Below are 12944 nucleotides of genomic sequence, written 5' to 3'. Positions count from 1 at the left end.
TTTCTCCCTTTTTAAACAACGGTACTTTAGCAGTCCTCCAATTCTCCGGCACCATGCCTGTAGCCAGGGAGGATTGGAAAATGATGGTCAGAGCCTCCGCTATTTCCTCCCTTGCTTCTCTTAACAGCCTGGGATACATTTCATCCGGGCCTGGCGATTTGTCTACTTTCAAAGATGCTAATCCCCTTGATACTTCCTCTCTATCTGTGTTTATCCCATTCAATATTTCACACTCCTCCTCCTCAACTACAATCTCTGCATCATCCCTCTCTTTTGTGAACCATACCCGCATTTTCCATCTCCACACATAGGTTACCTTTTTGGTCTCCAGTAAGCCCTACTCTTTCCTTAGTTATCCTCTTGCTCTTTATGTATTTATAAAACATTCTTGGGTTTTCCTTTATTTTACTTGCCAGTATTTTTTCATGCTCTCTCTTTGCTTTCCTTATTTCCTTTTTAATTTCCTACCTGCACTTCCTATACTCCTCTAGGCTTTCTGCAGTATTGAACTCTTGGTGTCTGACATAAGCTTCCCTTTTTTGCCTTATCAAACAGTCCCAGGGCAAGTACAGCATGGATTCGATACAAAGTAAAGGTCCCTCTACACTTTCTCATCAAACACTTCCAGGTGAGGAAAGTTGGATGGGACAGTGTAGAGGGAGCTTTACTCTGTATTTAACCCGTGCTGTACCTGCCCTGGGAGTGTTTGATGGGACAGTGTAGAGGGAGCTTTACTCTGTATCTAACCCGTGCTGTACCTGCCCTGGGAGTGTTTGATGGGACAGTGTAGAGGGAGCTTTACTCTGTATCTAACCCGTGCTGTACCTGCCCTGGGAGTGTTTGATGGGACAGTGTAGAGGGAGCTTTACTCTGTATCTAACCCGTGCTGTACCTGTCCTGGGAGTGTTTGATGGGACAGTGTAGAGTGTCCTTTACTCTATCTAACCCGTGCTGTACCTGTCCTGGGAGTGTTTGATGGGACAGTGTAGAGGGAGCTTTACTCTGTATCTAACCCGTGCTGTACCTGCCCCGGGAGTGTTTGATGGGACAGTGTAGAGGGAGCTTTACTCTGTATCTAACCCGTGCTGTACCTACCCTGGGAGTGTTTGATGGGACAGTGTAGAGGGAGCTTTACTCTGTATCTAACCCGTGCTGTACCTGCCCCGGGAGTGTTTGATGGGACAGTGTAGAGGGAGCTTTACTCTATCTAACCCGTGCTGTACCTGCCCCGGGAGTGTTTGATGGGACAGTGTGGAGGGAGCTTTACTCTGTATCTAACCCGTGCTGTACCTGTCCTGGGAGTGTTTGATGGGACAGTGTAGAGTGTCCTTTACTCTGTATCTAACCCGTGCTGTACCTGCCCTGGGAGTGTTTGATGGGACAGTGTAGAGTGTCCTTTACTCTATCTAACCCGTGCTGTACCTGCCCCGGGAGTGTTTGATGGGACATTGTAGAGTGTCCTTTACTCTATCTAACCCGTGCTGTACCTGCCCCGGGAGTGTTTGATGGGACAGTGTAGAGTGTCCTTTCCTCTATCTAACCCGTGCTGTACCTGTCCTGGGAGTGTTTGATGGGACAGTGTAGAGTGTCCTTTACTCTATCTAACCCTTACTGCACCTGCCCTGGGAGTGTTTGATGGGACAGTGTAGAGTGTCCTTTACTCTATCTAACCCGTGCTGTACCTGCCCTGGGAGTGTTTGATGGGACAGTGTAGAGTGTCCTTTACTCTATCTAACCCTTACTGTACCTGTCCTGGGAGTGTTTACTTGACTCCATTTCTTTCTGTACTCAGGATTGTACTTTTGCCTTGGAGAACAGATTTGCAGCTCTCGCACAGGAAGAGACCGATTCCCCTGCAGAAGACAGCAGCATCGTAGCCATGACCGACAGCACAGCCCAAGTTACCACCAAAAGAAAATGAATCAAGGCAAAGCAGAATGGAAAGGCACAGTCAAAGTCAGAGAGACAGGTCGGACAGAGGGCTCTAGTCATTGGGGACTCCACTGTCAGACTCACCAACACCGCGCTGTGCAAAGGTAAGGCTTTGAACCACATGCTTATGTGTTTTCCAGGAGCCAAAGTTAATGATCTTCACAACAGAGTGGATGACCTCATGAAAGGTGAGGAAGTTGGAGCCATCATGACATGGCACGTGGGAACAAATGGTGTCATGGATAAAAAGTCCTTTCTCTTCCAGGACAACTACAGGAAGTTGGTTCATGCACTAAAGGAGAAGGGAGCAAATGTGGTCCTCTCCGGCCTCCTTCCAGTGTCACGGGGTTCTGCAGAAAGCAACAGCAGAATCATTGGACTCAACCTGTGGCTCGAGGAGCTAAGTAAGTGGGAGAGACTTGCTTTTATAGACAACTGGGGGAGTTGTTCAGCAGCCAGGTAAGCTTTTTAGGAGGGGTGGCTCCATCTTAGCTTTCTGGGTGCACAGATGTTGGCTGAGAATTTTGAGGTAGCCTTTGGGGAGCATTTAAACGAGTTGAGCCAAGGGTTAGGATAGATAAACCAGCCAGTAGTTTTACTGGGGTAGGTAGCACTAATGGACTACCCAGATTTTCTAAAGGCAAGGCACAGGGAAGGAATGGTGCCCAGAGTCAGCTAACTGACAAACCACTGAAATGCTTCTCTGCTAATGCAAGAAGTCTTAGAAATAAACTGCGGGAACTACAATCTTACACAGCTTTAGAAAACCCAGGTGATACTGAGAAAGGGCTAGATTGAAATGATGATGCTGAATACCAGATCGCAGGGTATAACTGTTTTAGGAAAGGTGGAATAGAGGTCAGGATGGAGGTGGTGTAGCCTTATTTGTCAGAAACAATCTGCCTGCTGTGGCATGAGATATTAGCACAGCAGCAGGAGCTGAAGCTGTTTAGATTCAATTAGTCCAGATATGTAATAAAAGCAGAAAATGCTGGAAATACTCAGCAAGTCAGGCAGCATCTGTGGAGAAAGAAACAGTTAATGTTTCAGGTCGATGACCTTTCGTCAGAATTGGAGTTCCAGTTCTGAGGAAGGTTCTTCGACCTGAAACATTAACTCTGAAACGTTAACTTTCTCCACAGATGCTGCCTGACTTGCTGAGTATTTCCAGCATCTTCTGTTTTTATTTCAGATTTCCGGTATCTGCAGTATTTTGCTTTTGTTTTAGTCCAGATATGTACTGTGTTCTGAACTGTAATAATGGGATCGTAGTGTGTACAATCTGCATTGTATTGGTTTGATCTGCATTGTTTGAAATTGTGTCTTTCTACATTGAACTGTGTGTATCTTTAAATTTTATGAAATAAAGTATATTTTGAAATATAAAAAAAAGTTTGGATTCAATTAGTCCAAGCCAATGGCCCCAAGTTTATGATTGGCACCTGTTACAGACCTCCAGGACAGGCATCCCCAGCTGATGAGGAACTTTGTTCACAAATCCTGGGATCCTGGGCTTTATTAATAGAGGCACAGAGTGCAAAAGCAAGGAAGTTATGCTAAACCTTTATAAAACACTGGGTGGGCCCCAGCTGGAGTATTGTGTTCAATTCTGGGCACCACACTTTAGGAAGGATGTGAAGACCTTAGAGAGGGGGCAGAAGAGATTTACTAGAATGGTTCCAGGGATGAGGGACTTCAGTTACATGGATAGACTGGAGAAGCTGGGGTTGTTCTCCTTACAGCAGAGAAGGTTAAGGGGAGATTTGATAGGTTTTCAAAATCATGAACGGTTTTGATAGAGTAAATAAGGAGAAACTGTTCCCGTTGGCAGAAGGGTCAGTAACCAGAGGATACAGATTTAAGGTGATTGGCAAAAGAACCAGAGGCGACATGAGGAAACATTTTTTGTACACATTTTGTTATGATCTGGAATGCACTGCCTGAAAGGGCGGTGGAAGCAGATTCAATAATAACTTTCAAAAGAGAATTGGATAAATACTTGAAGGGGAAAAATTGCAGGGCTGTGGGAAAAGAGCAGGGGTGTGGGAATAATTGGAAAGGACTTTCAAAGAGCCAGCATAGGCACGATGGGCCGAATGGCTTCCTTCTGTGCTGTATCTCCTATGGTATCATGATAATTGCTAAGGCTTTTGATGGACCAATAAAGGTTACACTAGGTTGCCCCAGGGTCACCAAACAAGAGTCAGCTCAACAAGTGCCCTTTTAGGACACCACTAGTATAGGAAAGAAACATATGGTCCAATCAAACTAAAAGAAGCCAAAATAAGCAACAAAGACCCAACTAAAGCAAAGGGAACCTTTCCCAACTAAATCACAATGTTGTTATCAGTGTCACTCTGGACCCTGCAGTGCCCACCGGTCGGAGAAGGCATCAAGTGAACCGGTGGGCACCACATGCTCCCTCACCAGGGCCACCCGGGCACGGACAAGGCCGCAGAGGAGAGGCAGACAGCTGGACCAAAAATTGCTATTTTAGCCAGGTCCGGGAGACGATCCTCTGACTTACCCACCCCCCTCCACACCGGGCGGACAAAGATTAGGAGTGCGGGGCTAACGTGTAACCAAATGTTGAGGTGCGGCCCCTTCAGGTAACTACAGAGAGATTGCAGCCTCTCACACTGTACACAGTATATAAATGGCCCATGGATCCTCCAGGCCGCAAAAATCATATGCGGCCTGGGAGTCCGAGAAGGTGCTCAAACAACTGCTGCACACGACTGCTTGATGGAACATTTTCCACCCCAGATCCACAATGGTGCAGGGAAGGACTCCCTTTGATTGGGGTCACTGGGGACTCGGGCCCGACACACACTGGGGACTGGGGACTCGGGCCCGACACACACTGGGGACTCGGGCCCGACACACACTGGGGACTGGGGACTCGGGCCCGACACACACTGGGGACTCGGGCCCGACACACACTGGGGACTGGGGACTCGGGCCCGACACACACTGGGGACTCGGGCCCGACACACACTGGGGACTCGGGCCCGACACACACTGGGGACTGGGGACTCGGGCCCGACACACACTGGGGACTCGGGCCCGACACACACTGGGGACTCGGGCCCGACACACACTGGGGACTCGGGCCCGACACACACTGGGGACTCGGGCCCGACACACACTGGGGACTGGGGACTCGGGCCCGACACACACTGGGGACTGGGGACTCGGGCCCGACACACACTGGGGACTGGGGACTCGGGCCCGACACACACTGGGGACTCGGGCCCGACACACACTGGGGACTCGGGCCCGACACACACCGGGGACTGGGGACTCGGGCCCGACACACACTGGGGACTCGGGCCCGACACACACTGGGGACTCGGGCCCGACACACACTGGGGACTCGGGCCCGACACACACTGGGGACTCGGGCCCGACACACACTGGGGGACTCGGGCCCGACACACACTGGGGGACTCGGGCCCGACACACACTGTGGGACTCGGGCCCGACACACACTGGGGGACTCGGGCCCGACACACACTGGGGGACTCGGGCCCGACACACACTGGGGACTCGGGCCCGACACACACTGGGGGACTCGGGCCCGACACACACTGGGGGACTCGGGCCCGACACACACTGGGGGACTCGGGCCCGACACACACTGGGGGACTCGGGCCCGACACACACTGGGGGACTCGGGCCCGACACACACTGGGGGACTCGGGCCCGACACACACTGGGGGACCCGGGCCCGACACACACTGGGGGACTCGGGCCCGACACACACTGGGGGACTCGGGCCCGACACACACTGGGGGACTCGGGCCCGACACACACTGGGGGACTCGGGCCCGACACACACTGGGGGACTCGGGCCCGACACACACTGGGGGACCCGGGCCCGACACACCCTGGGGGACTCGGGCCCGACACACACTGGGGACTCGGGCCCGACACACACTGGGGACCCGGGCCCGACACACACTGGGGGACCCGGGCCCGACACACCCTGGGGGACTCGGGCCCGACACACACTGGGGGACACGGGCCCGACACACACTGGGGGACCCGGGCCCGACACACACTGGGGGACCCGGGCCCGACACACACTGGGGGACCCGGGCCCGACACACACTGGGGGACCCGGGCCCGACACACACTGGGGGACCCGGGCCCGACACACACTGGGGGACCCGGGCCCGACACACACTGGGGGACCCGGGCCCGACACACACTGGGGGACCCGGGCCCGACACACACTGGGGGACCCGGGCCCGACACACACTGGGGGACTCGGGCCTCAAAACACACTGGGGGACCCGGGCCCGACACACACTGGGGGACCCGGGCCCGACACACACTGGGGGACTCGGGCCTCAAAACACACTGGGGGACCCGGGCCCGACACACACTGGGGGACTCGGGCCTCAAAACACACTGGGGGACCCGGGCCCGACACACACTGGGGGACCCGGGCCCGACACACACTGGGGGACCCGGGCCCGACACACACTGGGGGACTCGGGCCTCAAAACACACTGCCGACTCAGTGTGTAACTCTACACCCAGACCCTGACAACGGCCGCACGGTTTTTGTGGCTTCAGATGGATTAATGGCTCAGTCTGCAGGTCCACAGTTTCAAATTAACCAGGCAGTGCTTCAGTCTGCAGGCCAGGTGGTGTTAATTGGCAATCTGTAAATAGTCAACAGACCAGAGGATTTTAAATTGGCCAGCCAGTATTTCCAGAAAGATGGCTTCAGCAATCAGGGCGAAAAATAAGAGGAGAAGATCGGTGGGGGGGGAGAAGAGGGAGAGATCGGGGGGAGGGGGGAAGATCGGAGGGAGGAGGGAGGGGGGAAGATCGGGGGGTGAGGGGAAGATCGGGGGGGAAGGAGAGGGGGAGATCGGAGGGAGGCGGGAAGATCGGGGGGTGAGAGGGGGAGATCGGGGGGAGGAGAAGGGAAGATCGGGGGAGAGAGGGGAAGATCGGGGGGGGAGAGGGGGAGATCGGGGGGAGGAGAAGGGAAGATCGGGGGAGAGAGGGGAAGATCGGGGGGGAGAGGGGGAGATCGGGGAGGGAGAGGCGAAGATTGCAGGGAGAGGGGGTAGATGGGGGGGAGAGGGGGAGATCGGGGGGGGGGAGAGGGGGAGATCGCGGGGAGAGGGGGAGATCGCGGGAAGAGGGGGAGATCGGGGGGGGGAGAGGGGGAGATCGCGGGGAGAGGGGGAGATTGGGGGAGGAGAGGGGGAGATCGGGGGAGGAGAGGGGGAGATCGGGGGGGGAGAGGGGGAGATCGGGGGGGGAGAGGGGGAGATCGGGGAGGGAGAGGCGAAGATTGCAGGGAGAGGGGGAGATGGGGGGGAGAGGGGGAGATCGGGGGGGGGTGAGAGGGGGAGATCGCGGGGAGAGGGGGAGATCGCGGGAAGAGGGGGAGATCGGGGGGGGAGAGGGGGAGATCGCGGGGAGAGGGGGAGATCGGGGGAGGAGAGGGGGAGATCGGGGGAGAGGGGGAGATCGGGGGAGGAGAGGGGGAGATCGGGGGGGGAGAGGGGGAGATCGCGGGGGGAGAGGGGGAGATCGGGGGGAGAGGAGGAGATCGGGGGGAGAGGAGGAGATCGGGGGAGGAGAGGGGGAGATCGGGGGGGAGAGGGGGAGATCGGGGGAGGAGAGGGGGAGATCGGGGGGGAGAGGGGGAGATCGGGGGGGAGAGGGTCAGATCGGGGGTGGAGAGTGAAAGATTGGGGGGACATCGAGGGTGTAAAGAGGGGGACATCGGGTGGACATTGTGGGGGGGTGAACAGGGGGACATCTGAACGGGAGACATGGGACATCGGAGCAGTTTTCAAAGGTAGTTTAACTTAGTGTTTTCACTTCCTTCCATGGTTTTTTAATTTATTTAGTTTCTTTCTCCCTGATCCGGCCCTTCATGCCTGGTTTCATCGGGCGTGAATCAGCAGCAGTGAGCAAGCCACCCGGGAAAGTTAAAAATCTTTCTAATCCCTTCATCTGTGACAGGTAAAATGCCTTTGGTTCCTCAATGAGGTACATTTGGCTCTTTAACTGTTATCCCGCTGGCATTAATTGCCGGCAGGACTTCCGTTTTTGGGACACCCGCGTGCACACAGGTGGCTCCCTGGGATACTCGGAAGTTGGCAGGGTGGAGCCGGCTTCCGAATCCAAAGGGGATTTCTGCGATTTTCGGAGCTCCCCCGCCTCCAACGCACCCACAATTGCCCCCTAAAATCACCCTCCATATGTCTGGAAGTTGTTCAGATTCTGCAGAAAGGATGGAATTTAAAATATAAATTGAAGTGAGTACTGAATTGATGATTGGATGACAGAGAGTGAGTGATACTGACTGACCAAGTGATTGGCTGACTCCAGCTGTTATATTACCTACTATATCCGGAATAAAGAGGCTGTACCCCAGCAAGCTGTAGTGAAGAACAGACGGAATCAGTCCCCTCAATCCCGCGTAACTCCAGTCCGACTGTCGAGGACCCATCCGCACAAACACAGGCAACTGAGCACTCCTGCAATAAAGGAGAGAACAGCATCAGTCCACAGATCACCATATCCTATCACAGCGATCACTTCTTGGAATATCGATCTGCTCAAATTCCTCAATCCTGCTCTCAAAACAAAACACAACCAAATTATCAGTTCAAAAAGGGTGAGAGATAGAGAGACTGTTATATACAGGGAAATAGAGCAGGAGAGGGAGAGAGAGAGAGACTGTTATATACAGGGGAATAGAGCAGGAGAGACAGAGAGACTGTTATATACAGGGAAATAGAGCAGGGGAGAGAGAGAGAGAGACTGTAAAAACAGGGGAATGGAGCAGGGGAGGGAGAGAGAGAGAGACTGTTATATACAGGAGAATAGAGCAGCAGAGGGAGAGAGAGAGAGAGACTGTTATATACAGGGGAATAGAGCAGGGGAGGGAGAGAGAGAGAGAGACTGTTCTATACAGGGGAATAGAGCAGGGGGGGGAGAGAGAGAGAGAGAGACTGGTATATACAGGGGAATAGAGCAGGAGAGGGAGAGAGAGAGAGACTGTTATATACAGGGGAACAGAGCAGGGGAGAGAGAGAGAGAGACTGTTATATGCAGGGAAATAGAGCAGGGGAGGGAGAGAGGGAGAGAGACTGTAATATACAGGGGAATAGAGCAGGAGAGGGAGAGAGACAGAGGGACTGTTATATGCTGGGAAATAGAGCAGAGGGGGTGAGAGAGAGAGACTGTTATATACAGGGGAATAGAGCAGGGGAGGGAGAGAGAGAGAGACTGTTATATACAGGGCAATAGAGCAGGGGAGGGAGAGAGAGAGAGACTGTTATATACAGGGCAATAGAGCAGAGGGGGAGAGAGAGAGACTGTTATATCTAGGAAAATAGAGCAGGGGAGAGAGAGAGAGAGAGACTGTTATATACAAGGAAATAGAGCAGAGGGGGCGAGAGAGAGAGACTGTTATATACAGGGGAATAGAGCAGGGGAGAGAGAGAGAGACAGTTGTTTCCAGAGAAATAGAGCAGAGGAGAGAGAGAGAGAGACTGTTATATACAGGGGAATAGAGCAGGGGAGGGAGAGAGAGAGAGACTGTTCTCTTCAGGGGAATGGAGCAGGGGAGGGAGAGAGAGAGAGAGACTGTTCGAATCAGGGGAATAGAGCAGGAGAGGGAGAGAGAGAGAGAGACTGTTTTATACAGGGGAATAGAGCAGGAGAGAGAGAGAGAGAGAGAGACTGTTACATACAGGGGAATAGAGCAGGAGAGGGAGAGAGAGACTGTTATATACAGGGGAATAGAGCAGGAGAGAGACAGAGAGAGACTGTTATAGACAGGGGTATGGAGCAGGAGAGGGAGAGAGAGAGAGACTGTTTTTTACAGGGAAATAGAGCAGGGGAGGGAGAGAGAGAGAGAGACTGTGATATACAGGGGAATAGAGCAGGAGAGAGAGAGACAGAGAGAGACTGTTATATGCAGGGGAATAGAGCAGAGGGGGAGAGAGGGAGAGACTTTTATATACAGGGGAATAGAGCAGGGGAGGGAGAGAGAGAGAGAGACTGTTATATACAGGGGAATAGAGCAGAGGAGGGAGAGAGAGAGAGAGACTGTTATATACAGGGGAATAGAGCAGGGGAGGGAGAGAGAGAGAGAGACTGTTATATACAGGGGAATATAGCAGGGGAGAGAGAGAGAGAGACTGTTAAATGCAGGGAAATAGAGCAGGGGAGGGAGAGAGAGAGACTGTTATATACAGGGGAATAGAGCAGGGGAGGGAGAGAGAGAGAGAGAGACTGTTATACACAGGGGAATAGAACAGGGGAGAGAGAGAGAGAGACTGTTATTTTCAGGGGAATAGAGCAGGGGAGAGAGAGAGAGACTGTTATATACAGGGGAATAGAGCAGGGGAGAGGGAGAGACAGAGAGACTGTTATACACAGGGAAATAGAGCAGGGGGGAGAGAGAGAGAGAGAGAGAGAGAGAGACTGTTATGTGCAGGGGAATAAAGCAGGGGAGGGGGGAGGGAGAGACTGTTTTATACAGGGAAATAGAGCAGAGGAGGTGAGAGAGAGAGACTGTTATATACAGGGGAACAGAGCAGGGGAGGGGGGGAGGGAGAGAGGGAGAGACTGTTTTATACAGGGGAATAGAGCAGGGGAGGGAGAGAGAGACTGTTATATACAGGGGAATAGAGCAGGAGAGGGAGAGAGACAGAGGGACTGTTATATGCTGGGAAATAGAGCAGAGGGGGAGAGAGAGAGACTGTCATATACAGGGGAATGGAGCAGGAGAGAGAGAGACTGTTTCTACAGGGGAATAGAGCAGGGGAGAGAGAGAGACTGTTATGTACAGGGGAATAGAGCAGGGGAGGGGGAGAGAGAGAGAGAGAGACTGTTATATACAAGGAAATAGAGCAGAGGAGAGAGAGAGAGAGACTGTAATAAACAGGGGAATAGAGCAGGGGAGAGAGAGAGAGAGAGACTGTTGTACACAGGGGAATAGAGCAGGGAGGGAGAGAGAGAGAGACTGTTCTCTTCAGGGGAATGGAGCAGGGGAGTGAGAGAGAGAGAGACTGTTATATACAGGGGAATAGAGCAGGAGAGAGAGAGAGACTGTTACATGCAGGGGAATGGATCAGGAGAGGGAGAGAGAGACTGTTACATACAGGGGAATCGAGCAGGGGAGGGAGAGAGAGAGAGAGAGACTGTTATATACAGGGAAATAGAGCAGGGGAGGGAGAGTGAGAGAGAGACTGTTATTTCCAGGGGAATAGAGCAGGAGAGAGGGAGAGACTGTTATATATAGGGGAATAGAGTAGAGGGGGTGAGAGAGAGAGACTGTTATATACAGGGGAATAGAGCAGGGGAGGGAGAGAGAGAGACTTTTATATACGGGGGAATAGAGCAGGGGAGGGAGAGAGAGAGAGACTGTTATATGCAGGGGAATGGAGCAGAGGGGGAGAGAGAGAGACTGTTTTTTCAGGGGAATAGAGCAGAGGGGGGGAGAGAGAGAGAGAGACAGTTGTATGCAGGGGAATCGAGCAGAGGGGGAGAGATTGAGACTTTTATATCCAGGAAAATAGAGCAGGGGAGAGAGAGAGAGAGACTGTTATATAAAGGGGAATAGAGCAGGGGAGGGAGAGAGAGAGAGATTGTTATATACAGGGGAATGGAGCAGAGGGGGAGAGAGAGAGACTGTTTTTTCAGGGGAATAGAGCAGAGGGGGGGAGAGAGAGAGAGAGACAGTTGTATGCAGGGGAATCGAGCAGAGGGGGAGAGAGTGAGACTGTTATATCCAGGAAAATAGAGCAGGGGAGAGAGAGAGAGACTGTTATAAATAGGGGAATAGAGCAGGGGAGAGAGAGAGAGACTGTTATATACAGGGGAATAGAGCAGGGGAGAGAGAGAGAGACACTGTTATATGCAGGGGAATAGAGCAGGGGAGGGAGAGAGAGAGAGACTGTTATATACAGGGCAATAGAGCAGGGGCGGGAGAGAGAGAGAGACTGTTATATACTTGGAAATAGAGCAGAGGGGGGGAGAGAGAGATAGAGACAGTTGTATGCAGGGGAATAAGCAGAGGGGGAGAGAGAGACTGTTATGTACAGGGGAATAGAGCAGGGGAGAGGGAGAGACAGAGAGACTGTTATATACATGGAAATAGAGCAGAGGGGGAGAGAGTGAGAGACTGTTATATATAGGGGAATAGAGCAGGGGAGAGAGAGAGAGAGACTGTTATATACAGGGGAATGGAGCAGGGGAGAGAGAGAGAGAGAGACTGTTATATACAGGGGAATAGAGCAGGGGAGAGAGAGAGAGACAGTTGTTTCCAGAGAAATAGAGCAGAGGAGAGAGAGAGAGAGACTGTTATATACAGGGGAATAGAGCAGGGGAGAGAGAGAGAGAGAGACTGTTATATACAGGGGAATAGAGCAGGGGAGGGAGAGAGAGAGACTGTTATATACAGGGGAATAGAGCAGGGGAGAGAGAGAGAGAGAGACTGTTATATACAAGGAAATAGAGCAGAGGAGAGAGAGAGAGAGACTGTTATATACAGGGGAATAGAGCAGGGGAGAGAGAGAGAGAGAGAGAGACTGTTATATACAGGGGAATAGAGCAGGGGAGAGAGAGAGAGAGAGAGAGACTGTTATATACAGGGGAATAGAGCAGGGGAGAGAGAGAGAGACAGTTGTTTCCAGAGAAATAGAGCAGAGGAGAGAGAGAGAGAGACTGTTATATACAGGGGAATAGAGCAGGGGAGGGAGAGAGAGAGAGACTGTTCTCTTCAGGGGAATGGAGCAGGGGAGGGAGAGAGAGAGAGACTGTTTTATACAGGGGAATAGAGCAGGAGAGAGAGAGGGAGAGAGACTGTTACATACAGGGGAATAGAGCAGGAGAGGGAGAGAGAGACTGTTATATACAGGGGAATAGAGCAGGAGAGAGACAGAGAGAGAGAGAGAGACTGTGATATACAGGGGAATAGAGCAGGAGAGAGAGAGACAGAGAGAGACTGTTATATACAGGGG

The 12944-nt window shown here is 52.6% G+C and overlaps 1 protein-coding gene across 3 annotated transcripts in view; it reads right to left on the bottom strand.

The window, feature by feature from the left end:
• The window catches only part of LOC137309260 (SITS-binding protein-like), a 208605-nt gene that overhangs the window by 22404 nt on the left and 173257 nt on the right, over positions 1–12944 (bottom strand). For 2 of the 3 annotated variants that reach the window (XM_067977522.1, XM_067977524.1), the window contains exon 7: positions 8311–8447. In XM_067977522.1, coding sequence (XP_067833623.1) covers positions 8311–8447 — 137 coding nt within the window. The remainder of the gene's footprint in view (positions 1–8310; positions 8448–12944) is intronic. The other variant, XM_067977523.1, reaches the window with a different exon arrangement.

This window comes from Heptranchias perlo, unplaced genomic scaffold (genome assembly GCF_035084215.1).
Source record: "Heptranchias perlo isolate sHepPer1 unplaced genomic scaffold, sHepPer1.hap1 HAP1_SCAFFOLD_156, whole genome shotgun sequence".
In the NCBI taxonomy this organism is placed as follows: domain Eukaryota; kingdom Metazoa; phylum Chordata; class Chondrichthyes; order Hexanchiformes; family Hexanchidae; genus Heptranchias; species Heptranchias perlo.
The sequence above is the reverse complement of the archived record's forward strand: the minus strand, read 5'-3'. Positions and strand labels throughout refer to the sequence as shown.